The sequence below is a fragment of the Hyaena hyaena genome, unplaced genomic scaffold (genome assembly GCF_003009895.1).
Source record: "Hyaena hyaena isolate Hyena2069 unplaced genomic scaffold, ASM300989v1 scaffold_143, whole genome shotgun sequence".
In the NCBI taxonomy this organism is placed as follows: domain Eukaryota; kingdom Metazoa; phylum Chordata; class Mammalia; order Carnivora; family Hyaenidae; genus Hyaena; species Hyaena hyaena.
Window position 1 is genome coordinate 2,785,350 of NW_024080775.1, and position 22,762 is coordinate 2,808,111.

The 22,762-nt window shown below is 37.7% G+C and overlaps 3 protein-coding genes across 4 annotated transcripts in view; 1 reads left to right on the plus strand and 2 right to left on the minus strand.

Moving 5' to 3' along the window:
• SPX (spexin hormone) overlaps positions 1-1,808 on the minus strand; it is a 9,173-nt gene extending 7,365 nt beyond the window's left edge. Inside the window, exons 1-4 of the mRNA XM_039238563.1 lie at positions 1,803-1,808; positions 1,302-1,382; positions 1,066-1,123; positions 372-794 (exon numbers count right to left, since the gene is read on the minus strand). Of these exons, the coding sequence (XP_039094494.1) occupies positions 372-794; positions 1,066-1,123; positions 1,302-1,382; positions 1,803-1,808 (568 nt within the window). The remainder of the gene's footprint in view (positions 1-371; positions 795-1,065; positions 1,124-1,301; positions 1,383-1,802) is intronic.
• Positions 1,809-5,696: 3,888 nt separating this feature from the next.
• On the minus strand, positions 5,697-18,805 carry GOLT1B (golgi transport 1B). The gene is made up of 5 exons (XM_039238600.1): positions 18,663-18,805; positions 13,119-13,210; positions 11,264-11,442; positions 10,021-10,102; positions 5,697-8,146 (listed from the first exon to the last, which is right to left on the minus strand). The coding sequence occupies exons 1-5, from the start codon at positions 18,685-18,687 to the stop codon at positions 8,108-8,110; spliced, it is 417 nt and encodes a 138-aa protein (XP_039094531.1). The 5' UTR covers positions 18,688-18,805; the 3' UTR covers positions 5,697-8,107.
• A 175-nt stretch (positions 18,806-18,980) lies between these two features.
• Positions 18,981-22,762, plus strand: part of RECQL (RecQ like helicase) — a 48,727-nt gene continuing 44,945 nt past the window's right edge. Inside the window, exon 1 of one of the 2 annotated variants that reach the window (XM_039238597.1) lies at positions 18,981-19,079. The gene's annotated coding sequence lies outside the window, so the exon portion shown is untranslated. The remainder of the gene's footprint in view (positions 19,080-22,762) is intronic. The other variant, XM_039238598.1, reaches the window with a different exon arrangement.

Sequence of the window (22,762 nt, forward strand, 5' to 3'; positions counted from 1 at the left end):
TTTTCCCTGCGCCGGCGTCCCCCGAGATCCACGCCCCTTCCGGCGCTCTGCCCCTCCGGGCCGCTCCTCCGCGGGGCTCGGCGCTGGCGGGGCCCGGCCCTGGCTGGGCTCGGCGCGTGCTGGGCTCGACCCTGGCTGGGCTCGACCCTGGCTGGGCTCGGCGCGTGCTGGGCTCGACCCTGGCTGGGCTCGGCCCTGGCTGGGCTCGGCGCGGGCTGGGCTCGGCCCTGGCTGGGCTCCTCCCCGGCGGCCCCGGAGCCACGTCCCTCCGGGAGCAGAGCCGCAGTCGTCTCGCGCCGGGCCGAGCGCGCCCTGCCGCCTGGGTCCTGCTGTGTGTCGCCGGCCCCGCGCCCTCCCCCTGGCTCACTCACCCGGGGGCAGCCGGTCCGAGAGGTCCTTCTTCCGGCTCTGGTCCGAAATGAAGCGGCGCCCCTCTGCAAAGGCGACACTGGGGCTGAGCCGGCACGCTAAACACCCAACAATCGCGGTTAAACTGTGCTCCGCGCCGCGAGTCCCCAAGCCAGGAGGGGTAGGTCCGCAGTGGCGGCCTGGGTCCGCGCTGGATTTCGGGCGCTCGACGCGCACCCCCGGGCTGCACCGAGAGCCTTTACCCGTACTCTGCCCCTGCGCGGCGCGCCCCACGATCCTGCCCCCACGCCAGTCTTCGCCCTGCAGAGACCTGCCCGCGCGCTGCCTGCGCCTGCTGCACCCAGCCCTCCCCCGCTCATGGGCTTTGGAGAAGTGGTCGGGTTCAGAAGCCCGTGGGGTGTTCCCCAGGCCGGTCTGGAGCCTTCCTGTGTGACAAGAGCCGGCAACCCTCCAGCTGGGGATGGAGAATTTACTTTTTTTTTTTTTTTTTTTTTAGGGTGGAGAATTTCTAATTATTGGGGAGTCTTTCTCTCCCGTTGCCACACGTCCCACCCCACTCAGTCCTGCAGGATGACTATGGCTATTTAAGGGAACACATTTGATATTACTTCTCCCCACGCATCTATCCCATGGATTCTTACACCCCTGAAGATCTTCCTGTTTTGCTGTAGGGGGAGCAAAGTATTTGGAACATACGTGCACCCTTCAGATAGAGCATAGATTGGGGAGTCCAGTTCCTTCTCTCAAAGAGTCCCTACAACCCAGGTAGAAGAGAAGAGCAGTTAATAACACGTTATAGCCCAGTCCTCTATTAGAAAAAAGAAAGGGGGGGGGGCGGAGAAGAGAAGAAAAAAAAAAAAAAGGAAGGAAAGAAGGGAGGGAGTGAGGGTGGGAAAGAACACCCAGGAACCCCAGTTTTCACGTTTGGTTACCTGCGGCGCGTTGCTGGAATTTTCTATGAAAGAAAACACTAGAAAAAGAGCCAAGGTTGTTGCCACCAGACTTCTGAGTCCCTGCAGGAAAAGATCAAAGAAAGTAATTTCTGTACCTATAGGATCTTCTACTTCCATTACACCCGGACAATTACAAACCTCTTACCTTTCGATGTGCTCTGTTTTTAATAATTATTTTAATAACTATTTTAATAACACTCAGCATGTGGGGGAGAAGGTGATTCCCCAGTGTACGTTCTAGTTAATTTTATTTAAAAATAAGTAGAAATTATTTTAAAAAGTAGAAATATGTTATTTTCATTACTTCACTCAAATGAGTGGTTTTTTTGAAGTAAAATCAAATGATTCTGATATTTTAAAGCATATTGTTCGCATATCTGTTAGCCTATAAAATTCTAATTAAAGATAAAATAGGTGAAAAGCTACAAATAGTTTCATAAAATAGCTTAGAAGTCTCCAGTAAGTAAAACTTTTACTTACCTTCATGTTCTGCTCCTTTACAAAACCTGCAGTAACTACAACTTTGCCTGTGAGTTTTCTAATCTTGTTCTGAGAGTGGGGCTTTTAAGTCTTCGTGTCTAGGACCCCTCCGGACCTTCAGTAGAGTTAGGGAGTCCATAGGGACTTCCTGTCAGTATTCATGATTGAGAGGATCTGACGATTTTTCCAGGGAGATTCATTTGCAGGAAGTAGAGAAAATGATTGATGAGTGGACATAATTTAGATACTGACCACATCAGCCAGGAGATATTCTGAATATATCAATATCATTGTTTTTGCTTTTCCAACTAGCTTTCAAAAGTAGTTATTAGTAGTAGTAGAGAAAATGTTTAACAAGCTCAGGCTGAATCAAAAGTAAATGAATAAAGTAAGCAAACTTGTCTTGGGTAGCTAGCTATCAAGCTATCACTGATGACTAGAGATGAACCCTTTGGGTAGAAATGAAGAGGTTAGGGAATCTCAATGGAATTTGACATCGATCCTTCATTTAAGTATCCATTCAATTATTTAATCAACATTTATTAAAAGCCTACTACATATTGGACATTTCTTCTTTTAGTTCAGGGAACACAGCCATGTATTAAAAAGACACGGTCTCTGCTGTGATCAAGCTTATCTTCCAGTCAGGGGAGAAATACTGTAAACTGGTACACAGATAAATAAAGGTAAATAAGGTAATTTAAAGCTGTTTTAAATGCTTTATAAAGTAAAAATAAGCAAGGTGATGTGATAAGGTAAGTGGTAGGCTACATTAGAGAAGGCAGCTTTTGAAGGAGGTCTGGATGGATCAGGTAGAGTCAGACAGGAGATGAGTTAGACTGAGAATTATTGTAACAGGTAGAGTAAATAAAAGCAAAATCTTTAGATGACAAGGAGCTTGGCTTGTTTGAAGAATGAGGAGGAGACCAATGAGGCCAAAGCTGAGTTGGTCACAGGGTGATAGGAGAGAGCACGTGGAAATGAGGTCCCTAGAAGAATTGGGCCAATTCATGTGCAAACAAGATTACAAGCAAAAGTGATGATGGTTTAGATTTGGGTGGTACTTGTAGGGAATGGAGAGCTGTAAATAAGTTTGGGATAGGTGTTGGAGGTAGAAAATATAGAAGCTGTGGATAAAAGGGATATTAGAGTATAAGAAAAATAAATCAAAGAGGAGTTTGGCATTTTGCCTTGAACACTGAGTATGATAAAGCCATTACTGAAATTGGAGACTTCATAAGGAGTCAGTTAAGAGACGGAATTAAATTTGAATGTTAAAATTAAAATACGCAGTAAGCATTCAAATTGAAGCTGATTCAGGATTGAAATTTGTGGGGCTGATGCTCTCTGCCGGCAAATAGATTGTGTAAGAGAGATTGGGATTTGGGCACTTGATATTTAGACTTGACAGCTGTGAAGACATGAGCACTGAGGTTTGATTAATAAATGAGAATGGAATATACAAAGTAGTCTGTAGGTAGGAACTGGAGGAATATTTAGTCCCTTTAAAGCATAGGTCAAGCAAGAAGGAGCCAAAGCTGCTATGGTAGTATTTCCCAAGGCCTTAGAAGAAGGGGAAGATTAAAACCCAAGGACTAAATGGTTAACACCAAAACTGGATAAAATCTTAATATTTCTTTAAATATTAGATTTTATGATTTAATTTCAAGGGATGGCAGCAACTTCCAAAAACAGGCAATAAAATAAATAAAATTATACATTGTTTCAAATGAACTCCTAGGTGAAACCCAAATGTTAGGTCACCTAACAAAGAAATAAAATGCCTCTTCCCCCACTCCCTATCAAAAACACAGAAATGTGTTTAGAAAGAGAGAAGGAAAGTGAATCACCAATAAAACAGTGTTTTGAATTTATAATTTGAAGGGAAAATGTATGATGTGGCTTGTTTATAAAAGTTTAGCTGATGAATTCTCAGGCAGATGTTTTACGTCAAAGCTGCCATTTTCAGTATAATATGCACAAGTGAAGAGAATGGTTTTGACATATTGTCAATATTGTAGTCTCATCAAAAGTAGCATAATGCATTTGTTCTAAAATGGCATTGCCTCCCAATTTTTGTTAAATCACAACAATTTAGGACTTTTACATATCTAAACTAGAGACGGACTAAGAAGTTATTTGATCAAAAAACACTTCAGGGATAAAACCATTCAGTTTTGTTCTGCTGATATTATGACCAGGCACCAGACAAATTGGATAAACGTTTTTTGAAGACATATTCAACAGAGACCAGTTTGCCTGTATCACTGATGTTTTCAGAATTCTTCCAATTGACTGGAGCATGCCCAGGCCCATTTATACAATAACAGTCACTGTTTACATTGCATTTTTACAAGGTCAGTAATTATTATGTTCATATAGGCAACATATCTATTTTGGGTAATGTTACTTGGATAATACAGCTATTATACTAATAAAATATCCAAATTGCTTCTTTGATGAGTGAATAGAGAATTTGGGTATAGTATGAATGAGGTTATTGGTTCAGTCTCCTACTTTGGCTTTATTCTATGCCAGGGCCATTCTGCCACATAGGCCAGTTGTCTCACAAACAGAAGTAACTTCCTCAAAGGGATACCAGTTTCAGATTCAGGGACACAGAAAAGGCCTGCGATCCCAAATAAAACTCCCTATTCATTGGCCAATGTCTACCCTCTTCCTTTTACTCAAGGCTTTGAACCTTGGGAATCTCTTTTCCATAACTAAATAATACAAAAGCAAGTGGGAATTTCTTTGAGAAGACAAAGATGGACCAGCTGTTTCAATATACTAGGTCAAGAAAGATAACACAGAGGTGAACTTTTGATTAGGTCTTGAGAGCTAATAAGGGTAAGGTTGTGGAAAAGTGTGCCAGAGGCACCTGGGTGGCTCACTTAGTCCATTAAGCATCTAACTCTTGATCTCAGCTCAGGTCTTGACCATGGTAGTGAGTTTAAGTCCCACATTGGGCCCCATGCTGGGTGTGAAGCCTATTAAAAAAAAAGTATGTGCCAGTTATTGGATTTGGGGCATCCTTCTTCTGTGTCTAACCTCCTACATGGGTACAGATAGCAGAAGGGTAGAGGTTGGAACATTTCAGCACTGAGGACAAGATTTAAGATTTTTGGTTCCCCAGACAACAGTCAAGACTTGCAGTTCAATTATTGGATTCAACAAATACTTACTGGTACCTTAAGTGGTAGACATGGCCAGTGATTTTTGGCCTTACCAAAATTTATACTCAAAACACTGCAGAAGTGGTTTTATTTGTCACGAATATTTAAATATTATACTATTCTTTCCATTTTGAGAAAAATAATTTATACATTTCTCCAGTTTCTAAATTGACTGCCAACTTTTTAACCTAAGGTCTATTTCTGAGTACATCTGAACAATTTGGAAATGAAAAATGCAATGACCATTTTATAAAAAAGAAAACTGCATGTAAGGCTAATTTTTTTTTTTAATGAGGCCAGTATTGGGTAATACTAAACAAATTTTTAGGATTTCATTATAAAGATTTATTTGACTACTGTTAAGGACTAAATATGTATCCTCCCCAAATTCATATGTTGAGACCCTAACCTCTAATATGAGAGTATTTGGAGGTTGGGTTTTGGGAAGCAGTTAGGTTTAGATGAGGTCATGAAGATGAGCCCCCCATGATGGGGTTAGTGTCTTTACACAAAGATGAAGACACTAGGTTCTGTCTGCCATACAAGGACACAGCAACGCAGCTGTCTGCCAGCCAGAGGGGAGTCACTGTTCACTGAACCTATCCTCACCTGTCTTTTTGGACTTCCCAGCATCTAGAACTATAAGAAACAAATATCTGTTTATGCTACCCAATCTACAGAATTTTATTATAGCAACCGGAGCTAAGACAACCACCAATTAATAGAAAAGTACCCTTTTATTGAGAGGTAAGACAAGTGTATTTACAATATTCAATTGTTAGATCATATAATCTGACTGTGAGACTTTTTAAAGCAGCAGTATTCCAGGAATTACAATTTATAAGGGGAAAAGAAAAACATTGCAAGTATGTTTCTATTACAGAAAATACATTTGAACAATGCCAGGTACACTTAAGGCTAAGTAGTATTAGACCTTTTCCTCCATTTTAATAGCAATAATCAAAGTACATTTTTGTCACAAAGACAGAAGGCTAATTTTGGAAAGGAAGAAACAATACAATGTACAGTGCTTTCTGTCAGAAGACTAATATGTTTAAAAATAGAGCCTCATCAGTGGTTCTGAATAAGAAATAAACAGTGCTGCCAAGCAGTCCCAAACTCACATTTGAGATTAACTGTGGACTCTTTGAAAACTGAAAACTGCTCCAGCCTCTCAATCTTACTAAGGACTGAGAAATTATCAAATCCTTTACACAACTTCTAACAATGCTCCTGAAATAAGATTTTGAAAAAGTTATCTGTTACAGTGCAAAGAACATTTGATAGAAATTCATGTCTACAAAGGAGTTAAATAATACAGATGTTCCTTACATTAACAGATACTGCTCTTGTTCTAAAAAGGTAGAATTATCTAGCCACTGAAAATAATATGGATCAGTCAAAAATATGTAGAAGAGTCCTACAGGACAACTTGTATAAGTCAATCCCCAAAATATGTATATATTTGACACTCTCCAAATGAGGATATTACTTTTTTGAAGAACATTAGACACAACACTAGGTCTCTTATTATTCCATGAACTATTGAGGTAGGAGTCTCATTTTGTCAATATCATTTAGTTTCACAGATTATGTCAAAAGTCAAATGCCAGTACCAAAAGACAGTAATCCACAAGACTGAACCATTAAACTATATACCAAGTCTTTCCTTCTTTCCACAAGCAAGAATGAGAGTTCTGTTTAGAGATTTAACTAAAAATAATATAAGCTATGATATATTTTGTAGACGTGTTTGTAAATAAAAACCACAAATTTCAATTATGATTTTGTACATTAAAAAACTTTGCAGCTGTTAAAAAAAAAAAAAAGTAAATAGTGCAATCATTAGTGGTAAAACAAATAGTAGTATGGCTGTTGAAATGTGTTCTTACATCTACCAGAAAAGCTGCCAGTTTGGAAAACTACCAAGAAACAACCACTGTTTCTTACTGCCAGTCAAGCATCAATAGTAGAAGCGACAACACATTTTTTTAGTGTCATGTTTTTAAGAAACTATAGCCTATTTAATTACAATAAACTGACTTTAGCATGTGAATTCTGATATTTTCTCCATGAACTCAAGACGAAGTGTCTTATGAAGGATTTATCATGTGTATTGATTTTTGTTATGAAAAAGCTAAAAATAAAGGAAAACTCAGCTTTACATGAAAAGCCCTTAAAAATACCTACAAGTTTAACCTTTTAACATATTACATCTTAAAGTAAACATTACCAATAGTTATTTAATTTATGGAAAGCAAAATATAAAACCACTAAAATTAAAAACAAAAACAAAAAAGAAAGGAAAACTACACCATGACACGGAAAAATCCATTTGGTTTGCATTGTTTAGTATCTTAAATAAAAGACTATTCAATGTAACAGACTACTTCATGGTCAAGAATGCTTTTTGTTAAGTGCTTACATGTAATGTAGGATACAGATAATCAGGTCAGACTCTCAAGACATAAGAGTAGTTTCGGAGTGTTCAGTTATAAAGAATAAATGACCTTTGTGTATTCCAACAGTGAATATCTAGTTCAGATTTTCATCTGGCTTCAAAATATTAAGAATCAGACAAAACACAAAAGTTTTATTTTAGCCATGTTTACAAAAAAAAGTGATTCATACATCAAAACTGGGTTTTCCTTGCTTTTAATACATTAAAATGACATAATCCAATCTGACTCATGCAACACTTTCAGAGACACAGCGCAACTGGAAATATATTTGCCATTCCAGTGGATATTTCTAAAAAGAAAATGCCTGTGCGTGCTCCTGCACCTTCAAAATAAAAAGGAAAGAAACAGACACCACAGTTTTCCAAGGATGGCTGTGTTTCGCACATTGTGGATAAATAATAAAAATCGCCTTCAAGAGTTTCAATAAGTATTGTAACATAGATTTCATCTCCTTTAGTTTGCCCGCTGACTTCTCAGATCACTTGATTAGAAGCCTGTTCTCATTGCTTCTTTGTTAACTGCTATTGGTACTTTGTAGACTATACGTTTTAAACTTCTGTAAAGAACATTACAAGCTATTTCATGTAATTTAACTTTGTGCTGAATATTCTTCAAAGGATTTTATAAATAATACAATATTTTAAATGAGTCTTCAATTCACTTGTTGTTATACCATATTGTTGCTTTCTCCAACTTTATCTACAAACTGCAAGGAGAATAAAAAGAGATAATTAAAAGAAAGTCCACAACATTATAAAAACATTGTATCAACATTTTAAATGTTGATTAAAAACCCAACTTTGTAAGATTCGTGGAAATTTAAGGTGTGACTGACAATGGTTAATCCAGTACTACTCACCACAGTCTCCCGATATGTAAATGTGTATAAAATTTTTCTTTTCTAAGGTTGTTTTTGCATGACATGTTATGCATATGACTTTAAGGGTGCAACACAGAAATGCAACACAATGAATAAAAAAACTGGATAAAATGAAGGTTAACACTGCTAGCTTAACAAAACAATAAAATAAAAAGCTGAAGTGTCAGCCATTCATGCATTAATGAACCCAATAAGATATTTCCACTGACCATTACTGTGGATCTCTTCTGGGCCTATGTAGTCTTTGAACAAACAGATTTAACTCCATTAAGTTCAACAATTAACAAGAGCTGTTGACTAAAAATACTTTAAATGTGTATTTTGGGCTTCAGACTGAAAGTGGCAATGACATTAAAAATAGATGTAATGAGGCAAGCACAAATTGATAATTACAGAATATAAATATTAACACACGTTAATGTTAAGTGGTTATTTACTTTGGCTACTCCACCCCAAATATAAAGCAACTGGGCCTTCTTCAGCATTCCAGATGGTGATGCAAATATTGAAACAAAATAATTAGTGGACATATTAAAAGTTATGTAACCCAAGTGGTCATAATATTATCAAAATCTAGCAATCATTTAACCCTTCCTTTCATTTCATTATTCACAGTTTTACTTAAGAATTTATTACAAGTAATAATGATAGGAAACATAATTGACAGCATTGGGTGTTTATTCATGCAAACAATGAAGAATCTTTAAATTAGGGACATGAATAATGATTACAACTGTATAACTAGAAGTTTCAGTAAATTCAAAAGCCATTCTAAGTAAAAACATTAACTACAGTATGAGTTTGGAGATTAATGCAAATGATATCAGAATATATCCTCTATAAGCCCACATTCCAACCTTTTACGTTATTATCAACGGATAATGGGTGCACTGAAACTAAATGTTGCTTTGAAAGTATCATGGATTCATTAGGATTTTCAGGTAAATTTAGATGTAGAGAAAGCACAACATCTTCTCTCTCCAAAAGTAACTTCAAACATTTAGGTTGTTTGGGCTATAAGATTCGGAACTCTAAAATCGACCTGAGGTTGAAAATGAAATTTCTGTCTTACAGTGGTACCTATTTTTCTACAAGTGAGACATCCTTTAGCTTTCTGAGAATCCAGTAAATGCTACGGACTTTCTCTGTTAGTATCATCTACAAACGTCTGTAAATAACTTTAGGAACCTGATGGCCCATCTTGGAGGGACAGATTTGATGAGATCATCCAAGTTGTGGAACAGAGTTGGGGACAGAATTTTATCATCTGACTCCATACAACAGTGCTTGATTCAATTGTCTTAATGTATGCTATTGGTGATACTAAGAAAGAAAATAATATTTACTAGAAATAATGATGTCCTTTTTATAAAATGGCTTCTAAAATTAGAGATCATATAAAAGTTAATTGAAAAGTGCCTAAACTCTCAAAGAGAAAGGTAGCATAGCATATCAATGTGAACTACATCAAAAAAAAACAAAAAAAAACAAGAATATTAAAAATGGATAAAGTGAAACAAAATTTTAGGTTTTATAAGGTCAGTAATGATTATTTTCTCTGTTCATGGTAATCTATGACAATGTAACAATTTATATCATAATAAAAACTTATCAATTATTGTATTTCTAGAAGTAAAGAACATCAAAAAGTATTTATTTTGATGGGTTAAAAATTTTGTTTCTGATACATGATTACTTACTGATCTAATTCCAGGTAAATTCAAGAGGGATCCAAGGACTGGCACTCTTCTAATAAAGCCAATGACCACAGGAAAGAAGCCCCTAGGGAAGAAGGAAAAAAAGGTTCTCAGAACTTACATATTCTTTATTACCAAAATCAATTGCTAACCAAAAAGAAAATTTTTAATGTTTTGGAGACTTCAAATTTCAAATGTTTTAGTGGTAATGTTTCTTTCTCTCCTTGGATTTGATCTTTCTTAATTATGCTCCTATATTATTTTGCTTATACATTTATAACAGCATTACTATTATTATTGCTATTATTACTACTACTAGTAATAATAGTTTATTTATTTCTGAAAGAGAGAGAGACAGCGTTGAGCAGGGGAGGGTCAGAGAGAGAGGGAGACACAGAATCCGAAACAGGCGATTTGACATTTAATTCATTTTTATGTCTCCCATGAATAATATGGTGTTTGGCAGACAGAAGACAAAGGATATACATTTCATGAATAAAACTACCTTATTTAAGGCGTTTTCTCACACTGCATGCTATTGTTTATTCACTTAGTAAGCAGCATTTGTAAAATGTTAACTGATCAAAATCGATCATAGTGCATTCAGCACAAAATTTTCTAATATGTGTATGTACTAAAAGAATTGTCATCAAGGGGCGCCTGCGTGGTTTAGTAGGTTGTGTCCAACTTCAGGTCAGGTTGATCTCATTGTTCGTGAGTTTGAGCCCCGCACTGGGCTCTGTGCTGATAGCTCAGAGCCTGGAGCCTGCTTCAGATTCTGTGTCTCCCTCTCTCTCTGACCCTCTCCCACTCACACTCTGTCTCTCTCTCAAAAATAAATAAGCATTAAAAAAATTTAAAATACAAAGAATTGTCATCAAGTGCCAGTAACCATGCAGTATTGGGTTCTATGTATTAAAATGTTATATGTATGTTTCACTGTTTAGTTGATAAATATAGCAGACATAGTGCCTTAAATAGAAAAGACAGTGCCTTAAAATCCCAATAAAATCAATTTTATTGCATTGAAAATACAGTGAACATAATATATATTGCTTATACATTTGATAAACATTTTTATAGTTGACTGAATTATCTAAAACTGTAATAAAAGATTCAATGTAAACAAAAATTCATTTGAGAAAATTATGTACTCATGCTGATGCAAATATCTGGGCTTTTGTAATAATTACTTAATGCACTGGTTCATTGAAAGAGAAAAGGTAAAATAAAAAAATTGCCTTACCTGAACAAGAGAAAGAATCCATAAATTTCAAAAATCATGCCTATCAAAGGCCAACCAATAAGGACTACAAATACTCCACCCAGGAAAAATCCTGTAGCTTTCATTTTATGTTTTTGGAAGAAGAATCTGAATGTTCTTTCTAAACCAATTACAAAAGCCAAGCCAGCCACAAATAAAACCTAGAAGAGAAAGAATATGCAAGATAGAAAAAGTAGTCAAACACACTGCATAAATCTGAGAAGCAAGGTCAAAGCTAAATATAATAAAAAGAAATACATCTGGCTCCTAGTGTTGGCAACTGGCTGGAGAAAACTACAGTGCACACCAAGAGGCAGAACCAAAGAGTGTGCTGAGCGTGCTAATGTTGCAGTTGTAGTCTACTCTTCTCAGTCCTCCTCTATCTTGATTAAATGCAGGAAGAGAGAACTAAAGAAAGATTAGATGTTACCAACGGGTATGTGCATATGCAGTGGTTTTCCCAGGTAAGCTAGATGGAGAGGGCTTGGCTAAGCAGATGAGCAGCAGGGCAAAAAAAGAAGCCTGCCCGTAAATATGTCACCCGAAGGTATTCCTGGTTCTTCACAATTTACCCTAGGCTAGAGGTGTTCTGTGGATCGAAGAACTACTGACATGGCCAAGTTGATAGAACAAACTATGAAAAGCCACGAAGAGGAGTCTAGTCTTACTAATTCCAGAATATCTGGTGGCAGCAGAAATAAAAATAAAACCACATGTTCTCAAATATATATTTTGTATGTTTTCAGATGGTGAACAAGAAATGGTGATCTATTAAAAGCTTGTTTTTTCCCAGGCTTTATTCCCAATACTTGCCTTCCTTCCTACCTTTTTTTTTTTAACGGGATGGAAATATTTAATTAATTAATTAATTAATTTGTTATTATTTTCTTTAGAGAGAGAGAGACGGAGCGCGCACGGGCTTGTACATGCACACACAAGTAGGCGAGGGGGAGAGGGAGAGAAAGAATAGTTAGCAGGCTGGATGGCTCAGCGCCCCCGCAGGGTGATGGTAATGGTGCCGCTAATGGTGATGCTGATGGGGGGAGCGGGTGTTGTTTCCAATCCCTTGAACTTTGAGTTCATGACCTCAGTAGAAATCAAGAGTTGAAGGCTTAACTAACTGAACCTTCCCAGTGCCCCACTTCATAACTATGTTTAATGAAAAAACTTTCACACAAATATTGATTGAACCTAATGGTTAAGCTTTGTATTCTCAGATACCAATGCTACTTAAATATTATAAATCACGTATCAAATTTAAACAATTCTGTTACCCTTTATATCTTCCAATTTCCAATTACAAGCCCTACAGTAATAGACACTTCTAAGATATTTAACTCTTGCACATCCTCCACACATGGACAACAAAGTACACAATCCAAATAAACAATATACCCATGTTTCTCAGGAAGTCAACTGTTAATATACAGATATATTAAGAGGTTTAAATGGCTTTTAAAAACCTGTCTACTTCATGCTACTGAACCAAAAGTCTAAAGTCATATATTTTAAGCCAAACATATTAATAACTTTACCAGGACAGGGGGGCTACCAATTCCTCTATTTTGAACTCCTATTTAAAGGCAGCCTTGATTGAATCTATTGTGTATCACACATCAAACACTGAACACAGTAGTTATTCAAAAGCTTCTTTTAAGTGTTTACCTTTTATTTAAACAGAAAACAGGTTTTACTCCTGATGAAAACAGAGAAGCTAACAGGAGTCTTTACGTGAGTAACAGTGAATTGTTTCCCCCCAGTCTAATAGCAGGCAATAAATCATTTGCAGCTAAAACTTCCTTATGAATTTAGTTAAAATATAAATTGAAAAACTCACATTTCCAATAGCCAGTAGTGCTTTGTCGAAAAAGAGAATCATTCCAAAGAACAGGAAAAACACTCCAAATCCTGTTAATCCCATTCCAATTTCTGCAATATAAGTTATAGTCAAGGGTAGAGAAAAATTAAAGTTACATTAAGATCCCTATAAACTAAGTAAGAAAGTTTTTCAGTTTTTCTTTTGGATGATATAAGAAAATAGTTCCCAAGATTGCAGGCTAACTTTATGACACTCATTAAAATCTGTAACAAAGTAACATCAGCAAATAACCTCAACATTTAAAATATGATCGGAAATCTCTGCTCCTTATATGGGAGATCTCACTTTTCATAAACATACGCTTAACAGAGAGAGATAATCAGGATTCTAAACCTTTGGTTGTAAAGTTTTTCCCTCTCAAGAACCCCTCTAGCATCAGACATTAATGTATAGGTTTATTAGTAGTATTTATCTCTTTCATATTCTATGATATTATTTATACGCATAGTATCTCCAGTTACGGCTTTCCTCTCTTAACCTAACTTCTTCTTTAACCCAGTGAAAACGTCCCAGTGGGTGCGCACAATGTACTTTACTCCATGACATACTTCTCACAACAGCAATATTTTGAGAATCACATTACTGTCTCCTCAAAAGTTAACTTTCAGGTTATGCATCACTTTTAACTTTTTGATGGTACGGATTTACCTTCTATAAATTATCTAAATCATGAATCCAATCACGCATTTAATGTGAGTCCTAAAAGCAGTGCTCCAAAGTTTTAAAGAACACAGTTGTACCTCATATTAATATTCTGGGGTTTTATTCTTTTTATTCAAAGACTCCAAAATGCCTGCACCTCTTCTAGGTACTGGCTGTTTAATGGTGAATGAAGTGTAAGCACTGAAATTTATGTTCATCTTGTATATAAAACTAGTAATTTTATTACCTTCACTTTCTCTTGGTCTTCTCTATTCAGTCTGAAGATTCTTAACTTTCTAAGATTATAGTTGTCCTTTTCTGTTAATGCTAAAAGCATAGGCCACTAAATCACCTTGATCATTTTAGTTTTGCTGTCAGGAAATACTCACCAATCCTTAATTCACCCAGTCATATACTATCTGCTTGAAATAATGAATCAGAGCTGAAACTACCGTATTTTTAGAAACTCTATTTTATTATTTTTTTAAATGTTTGTTTATTTTTGAGAGAAAGAGAGAGACAGAGGGAGACTGGATCTGAAGCAGATTCCAGGCTCTGAGCTGTCAGCACAGGGCCCGGTTCGGGGCTGGAACTCCGGAAAGGAGAGATCACGACCTGAGCGGAAGTCGGATGATTAACGGACTGAGCCCCCCAGGCGCCCCTGGAAACTCAATTTTAAATACACTATTAATGATTTCTGATCTGTTACTTAACTTTTTGCCCGTGGCTCCAGAAAGCCAAAATGTAGGTCACAGCCACTTTAAAAAAATTTTAAGCTTTGTAAAATGTCCTGATGAGTTGAATGCTTCTATCATATACCTTTTTCTATATCCCCCACGTCCTAAATTTGCAGTTAACTACTGCCTTCCATTCCAGCTACTTTTTTCTCCCAAAGTTAGTCTAAAAATTTAGGTGCTAGTCTATAAATATACTGATAAATGTATTCCACAGACACAAATATACTGATAAATGTATTCCACAGACACACTATAAAAATGTGAGGCTAATGCTTTCGTGCTTAAATCCGATAAAAGAATTCACCAAAATAACTGTTTAGCTGTCAGACATAACTTCTTAGAGGAAAACACAGACAAAAGAACAAGTAAAATTACAATGTATAACTATTTAGTAGTTAGGATTTAGTCATTGGCAGCTGAGTTATTTGAATATGACTAACTTCCATCTTTTCATAAGTTATCCTAATGATTACATACAAATTTGAAAGGTTTATTAGGTAGAAAGGAATTCTATGGAAACACACCTACTATGTACTGAGAATTTACCATGAATTAGCCATGAGGAGGTACTTTGCATACCTTACATAACAATCCTCCCGATACTGCTGCAAGGTACGTATCATAACATCATGAATGTAAGTTCCTGAAGCTGAGTTTAGAGTGACTTAATATGCCTGGAGTCACATTTCTGGTTAAGCATTTGGACTCAGACCCTGTGCTTAACTATTATATAATACTCCTTCCTATAGGATTTTCTTTTCTTTTTTTTTTTTTTTAAGGTTAAATATGTTTGATTAAATAAAACTCAAGGGTACTGGAGCATACTGAACTTCTGGGGGAAGCATCTCTAGGTGACTCAAGTTTAATAGGATTAGTTTGTTATCTAACACAATTAAGTAGGTGTTAGAAGTATTAAAAATTGACTGCAGTGAAAAAAATATCTGGATACAGTTTTATATTCACTGAAATGTTTATACAAATACGTTGTAATTCTTTTAACAAAAATGTGAGGTGAAAAATAGCACCAGCACCACATATCATAGATTAGGAACTCATTTTTGCTCACAAAATCAGCAAACGTATATATGTGCGTGCCTTAGAGGTGGGGGGAGACAGCTGGGCAGGAAGAGAGGTGGTTGTGTGGAGTCAGGCTAGAATTCAAATCCCGTCTTTGGACTCCACAGCTTAAAACTATAGCAGGGGAACCAAAACTATTTCATCCAGTGTAGTCCAGGAGGAGAAGGAGACAGCTGCTTGTTACATATTTGCCCAAACTGGCACTGGCATGATGTTGCCAAATTATTTCCCGACCTGAATGGGCCAAAAGTCTCTAACTGGCCTCACAGCGCCCTTTTCTCATCTCCGAATTCCCATCTTCCGTAGGCCTATGCATTCATAAGCCCTCCGGTTAATAAAACCCAACATGGAGTTACCCGCTCACCACCAGAATCATATCCAGTAAAATAAATTTATCTTCTTCTTGTGCAGCTATCAAACCTGCATTCCTCTTGTCCATGTATGTGTGTGCGCTTTTAAAAGAACAATCTAATAAAAGCAATTTAATAAAATTTGTCTAAAATAAAAAGAAAACTTATTGTGGAAACTTAATAAGGAAAGATATGCTTAGTCCAACAGCAATCACTAACAGTTTGGTATCTTGTTTAAAAATTTTAATATTAGCTTCCTGTGTCTTTTAAAAAACAGAAAATTTCATTATAAAGAACTCAACTGAATATCAGCCAATTGAACCACTCAACTGACTATTATGGTAAAATTTCAGACAATGTGACATAATGAAGTAAAGATTTACAGGCAGCATGGGGACTACCCTACTCCATCCCTTCAATAAATCTTGTGTTTTTATGGAGGCGGTGGGGAGAGTGCTATTATAGAATCCTTTAAAACAATCATGAATTGCTATTTATTCTGTTCAGTGCTCTGTCATCCTCTCCCAGAATCAGGATCCCAGAATAATCTCGGCAAATCACTTGAATGATGGCCAATTTCTGCAGTTAAACACACACACAAACACCATTTGAAATCCAAGAGCTTTTGGTTCACTAATCATTTTGTGTTCCAATCCACTGTCCTAACTAAAACATTTGGCAAATGAGCATCAAAGAGTATAATTTCATCTTTTTCATCAATTTAATGAAGGGGAACACTCTCCATTCTGCCCATATTCCAACTTCGTCCCCTTGTTCTGGATTTTGGAAGAATGTAAATCAGGCACCTGTCCCTATAAGAAGTCTTCAATAGAAGAGAATCTCTGTGCAAAGGTAATAGTTCATATTTTTAATCTATGTAATAATCAGACTCAGATAAAAAGGAGAATGATACTTTATAGTTAGAAAAACTGTGTAGAGATTAAGTACTTCCTCTAATTAGTTGCATTAAAAATAAATTCCAGTAACTTAGGTATACAATTCTCCTAATTTCCTCAAACAACTTAATTTTAATTTTAGGTCTCAGTCAAGAGGAACAGAACACTGTATCACAAACAGAATAGGCTCTGACTATCCTACATAATCTCGTAAAAAAAAAAAATCAATGCATGATTGTATAGGATAAATATCTACTGTTGCAACTATTCTTGCTATGAAAGAACTGCATAATTCTAAAATAGATCTCAAATAAGGTTTATGTCAAGTCTTCTTGGATGCTAGTATGGTACAGTGAATGCAAAGGTTTCTGAGCCAGCAGACTTGGGATCAAGCCTTGCTTGTCACTTTCCTTATGGCCATACATTGAATTTCTTTTGAGCCTCTTTTAACTTAAAGAAGAGATATACTTCTCCCTGCCTTATATGGCTCTAATAAAATTTCAGTGTAATGATTTACATGAAAGCACTTGAAAAAATAAAAGATGTCTTTATATAATTGCTAGTTTCTATTATAAGAGTAAAAAAAAAAAAAGAGAGAGAGAGAAAAGAAAAAAAATGGACTTTATGTTTTCTGATCAGAGCAGGCCAACAGACCAAAAGGGGCCAGTGTGGGTGGCTCTAAGGTGCAGACCCATCCAACCACTGAAAGGAAAAGCGCCCTGATTGGGGTGGTAGTGTATACAGGAGACATCAGAAACTCTGTCAAGCTCAAGTAATTGCTGACTTGAACCCAACTTTAAGACTCCAGTTTAATATAGAGCATTTTAAATGAAATTCTATTTTCAATAGACCGTTTAGTTCTTAAAATCTTGAAAATCAAAGTAAAATAAGAAACAAATATTGTGACAGATAAAGCAAAGTGAGACAAAAAGACTATCATGACCATTAAAAGACAGGACACACATGGTTGGGCAGATATGTAAATACAAAAATTAAGATTGACAAAAGTGTAGAAAAGTAGAAGTGTTATAATGAAAGAAATGGTAACAGGTAGCAATGCTAACCTTAGAGATAAGCCTGGAGAACTCTGTGGTAGGCAGAAAGAAATACTAAAATAATAAAGACAAGCCACAAAGCATAGTATACAACATTAAGTTAAGAAATCGTTTAACTGAACACAAAGTGGCTTTTTACTACTAAGGAAACATTAGGTGGTAGGAAAGTGAAGTGGTTTCAAGGAATTTTTGGAAGGTTGTTTCCAGAGGTGGCAAAAGGCGAAAATAACTCAAAATATTCAAGTGTAAGCATATTTATCTTAAAAAACGCAAACACCTATAATAGCTGACATCTAAAATACCGTCTCCCAAACAACAGGCCAGTAACTTGTAGAGGACCCCAAGTCTGTCATATGCAGAAACGTCCCCAAGAGTGAGCCGCGGGCACCGCGCATCGAACTTTCTCTTGTGGCCGTCTGCAGAACAAAGCGCCCGTCTCACTGGGGGTGAGAGCGGCGAGACCCCGGTGCAAGACAAACGCTCAGCAAAGGCTTTCCCCCTCCCCAGATCAGGCGTCCCCCAGACCCCACCGACTCTCCTACCAGACCAGTCAGCCCCTGCAAGTCCAGCCCCCTACCCCTCAAGGCAGCCCTCCCAGCCCCGCATCCCTCGCCCAGTCCCGCAGGCCGCCGCCCCCCAACGCGGAGCTTCATTCATTGACCCGGACGGAGGGGCGGGCGGGCAAGATGAGCTCAAGCAACGGGTGTGCGAGGGTCCAGGCGGCGATCCCGGGGCGAGTGCTTACTCTGGGTGTCCGTTAAGGAGATCATGGCTGCAGCGGTGAGGGCAGCGGCTACAGCACCTCCGGGCGCCCAGAGCGTGAAGCAAAGTCGGGAGGAAAGAAGCCGGGAAACAGCCCAGGGGAGAGCCGCCACGTCTTCCGGAAACACGCAGCCACCCCTACCCCAGCTTCAACACAGCTTCCCATTGGTGAAACCTACTCCCAATGTAGACCAATCATCCTTTGTCTTGTTCGGTGACGCACATGCTGATCACACCCCTTCACCAATTAGAGAAGAGTGTTACTTGCAATTGGTTGAGGAGACCTAGCCGGAAGGGCGGATGCTCCCAGCTGGAGAAAAAGGAAAGCTTGGTGGCGGGAAGTTTTCACGCGAGAGAGGCTGAAAGCGGTACGTAGTGGTCCTCAGCCCGGGGCTTTGAGGTCGGAGACCTAGGAAGAGAGGGGTGGGGTAGGGGTGGGCGGGAATCTGGGGTAACTGCTTTGAAAAGGCTAACCTTCCTTTTTCCTTTCTGAGGGGAGGCTGATCTATAGCGGGTCACTTCCTTTCACCGGTATATCGGAAGGAGAGAAACCAGAGTTAATCCTCGCGCATCTGTAATGGAACTCGCGCCTTTAGGGGCGCCTTGGACTTCCTACTCCTCTCTTTTTATCTCTAGCCTTTCCCATGCAAGAAGCTTGGTTACCATACGGCTGTTTATTGGCAACCACCATTTATTGATGAACAGCACGGTGGACGCATAAGCCCAGTGGAGGGTATTATTAAATTGCTGTTGTCTTTAAAAAGCAGGTGGTGGGGAGCGGGGGCGGGAGTGTTTCTGAATTAGCCTGTGGTACCAGAGTGGTATTTACTCCAGTATCAATGACTGGCTGTGCCCCCGTGAAATATTTGCTGTGGGTGCTGTTAAGAGTTAAATAACGGAAGTAAAACCAATGAGTCAGTGAAGTAGTAATTAAAGTTTGTTGTCCACCCACCAAAGAGACAGCTAGGGAACCAGGAGCACTCAAGCCAAAAAGGGAATGAGACGCTTGGGTATGTTATTATAAAGCGGCTTATGTAGTAAGAAGTCAGTGATTTTATGCTAAACAGTGATTCGAATATTTACATTTTTTTTAAGTGATAAGACAATTGGTTAGTGGTTACCACGTATCAACCTTGGGAAACGGTTCGTTTTGTTTATGATTTCCGGAGGCATAAAAAAGAAATCATCTAGGTAAAGTTCGTCTTAACAAAATAAGGTCAATTGAGCTTTGTTTGACTAAAGTGATTTTGTCTGCTCAGGGAATTTTCAAGGCTGGTCTCCGTTTGTTTTTGATTTTAACATTTTCCCCCTTTTGGTTGTACTCTCAGTCGGATGAGAGTATGATCAACCAACATAATGTTTTCAGTTTCCACCATTGATGTACTCAGGCTGAAGAATCACATTTTTGCTGTTGTCATTAGTTGAGTCATTAGGCTAAGGGCCAGGTGGTCACCATCTTCATCATTTATGTGGTTATTGTTGATTTCATCCAGTTGTCTGATCTGATGGATACGTTTTGGTCTGTGAGTGGTTGCAGGCAGGCATTTAAAACCTTTGAAAGTATGCAGCACATTAGAGGTAAATGTGATTTAAGGAGAACAATAGCCATAGACTGAAAAATTCCCCAGAGCAGATTCCCAGGTGCCAAGATTTAACCAAGTAAATAGATCAAATGGATTTCAGTTTTTTAAAGGTATTTACATAGTCAAAAGATGATGTATTAACAGTTATATCATTGTGATGACTCAGGACTGGGTGAAGGTAAGGTGGTTTTATTTCAGGTGGCAGTGTTGCAGGTGAACTTGCACCTAAATTAGGCCTCTATGGTGTGAGCAATCAAGTAATTTAAAGAGAGGCATTTCTGTGGAAGCAAAAGAAAAATAAAAGTTAATATTTTAAGAAGGTTATAAATTCAATATCTGAGTTTGGAGAGGAACCAGTTGAGAAAATTTCTAGATGTTGGGTTCAAATGATCTTTAGATGGATGAGGGCAAGAGTGACAACCTGACACATTTTCCTGGTTTGCAGTTTGAATGTCTCTGGTGATCTTGCTGAGTGACCACATACTAACAGGTACCTTGTCTTACTCACATGAGCTGTTTTGATGGTCTTTGAAGTTTATTTTATAGAATAGTTTTTAATGTGGCAAAGGACATAGTTATTAATAGACCCAAGTATCTATTGTCTGTCTGTAAAAATTAAAAAGACAAAAGTTGGGGTGATTCCAATGAATCCTAGGGTACTAAAGCCTAAGAGACTCTTTTGAGACTGTCTGAGCAAGCCAGGGTAAAAACAATGTTGGCAGGTGCCAATGGAAAGAATATAGTGATTTCTCACAAATAAAAGGATGGTTGCCATAGCTTGAATTTATTGAAAGGATTTTTCTGGAAGATGAGGAACTAAATTTAGGTTACCTTGTAGCAGATGATAGAAGTGGAACTAAAAATTAAACATAAATAAGAGCCTTGCATAGTAGTGCCAGGGAGGTGCTTAAGAACCATTCACTTGGAGGTAGATTTGAGGCAATGTAGTAGTACTGAGGCGCTGCCATGACAGGAACCCATTCAGAGAGCGAACTTAAATGGGTTTAAATGGCATTTCCAAAACAGTGATTGGCAGAAGTCAGTTTTAGTTGGCACCCATATGTGATAAAAAGTATATTGAATGACACAGTTACAAATATTTCCTTTTTAACTTTCTTTAGTTCTTATTAGCTTCAGGGAAAAGTTATTAGTTGAGGTTGTATGTCGTTAGTAATTCTCTTATATCTACTAAATTACTTATTTTAACAAAAAGAGCAGTTTCCAAGCTCCATATTGCAGAGGCAGAAATATCATTGGTTTATGTTTATTAAAATTATAGGTGTGGTTACTTTCTATTTCCAGCAAGTGACAGTTTGCTTTGTTTTGTGTTTATTTTTCACTTCTGGTAGTGATGTATAATTTTATTTCAGTAAAAGTTTAAGTAAAGTTAGTTTCCTTAAGTATTAGTAATATAACAATACTGTACTGAAAAAAAGAATAGCCTAAAGTAGATAAATTTATGTTCAGCATTTAATGATTCAGTATATTATCGCATTTGTAAATGATTTAGATACTCAACAAATATTCATTATTTAGTTTAACTTGGCGTAAACGTTTCTGTTATTCACATTTATTTAAATTATTTTTACAATTATTCTTGGATTAAACATTAAACAGCTAACCATCATACTAAGTTGTTTTTCTTATCAACAAATTTTGAAGACCTTGCTTTTATTTTTTTTAATGTTTTATTTTATTTTTGAGAGAGCGCAGATAGGGGAAGGGCAGATAGAGGGGAACAGAGGATCTGAATGAAGCAGGCTCTGTGCTGATAGCAGTGAGCCTGATGTGGGGCTCAAACTGATGAAACATGAGATTTTGACCCAAGCGGAAGTTAGATGCTCAACCAACTGAGCCACCCGGTCACATAGCCATGCTTGTTTTTATGAAGTCAATAAACTTAAACTAGGGGCGCCTGGGTGGCTTAGTCGGTTAAGCGTCTGACTTTCGCTTAGGTCATGATCTCGCGGTTCGTGGGTTCGAGCCCCGCGTCGGGCTCTGTGCTGACTGCCAGCTCAGAGCCTGGAGCCTGTTTCAGATTCTGTGTTTCCCTCTCTCTCTGATCCTCTCCTGCTTACGCTGTCTCTCTCTCTCTCTCTCTCTCTCTCCTAGAAATAAATAAAAATATTAAAAAAAAAAAATAAAAAATAAACTTAAACTAGGTTTTACATATCAAAAGTTGTATCAGATCATGTGAACTTGAAAAACATTTGAGCTTGTTTTTATATTTCTGGCGGTTTCAAGAGTACTTAGTTTATAAGTGCTTATTTTTCTTTAAGCCAGTTAAATAGAGCTCCGTACAAATTAGTTCTGGCAATACTATCTGGAATTAGAAAAATATTACACATCTATAACATGCATACATAGACATACAGACAGAGGCAAACAGATCTTGCAAGCTTTTGTTTAAAAAAATTTAGCCATGGGGCCCCTCGGTGGCTCAGTTGGTTAAGCGGCTGGCTTCAGCTCAGGTCATCATCTCACAGTTTGTGGGTTCGAA

Bases quoted from the DNA above. Each gene is read 5' to 3' on its own strand.
- GOLT1B (XM_039238600.1), bottom strand. From the start codon at position 18,687: ATGATCTCCTTAACGGACACCCAGA. The intron at 10,103-11,263 runs GTAAGGCAATTT...CTTCTTCCCTAG, and splicing joins GGATTCTTTCTCTTGTTCAG to GGGCTTCTTTCCTGTGGTCA. The intron at 8,147-10,020 runs GTAAGTAATCAT...TTCTCCTTGCAG, and splicing joins ATTTACCTGGAATTAGATCA to TTTGTAGATAAAGTTGGAGA.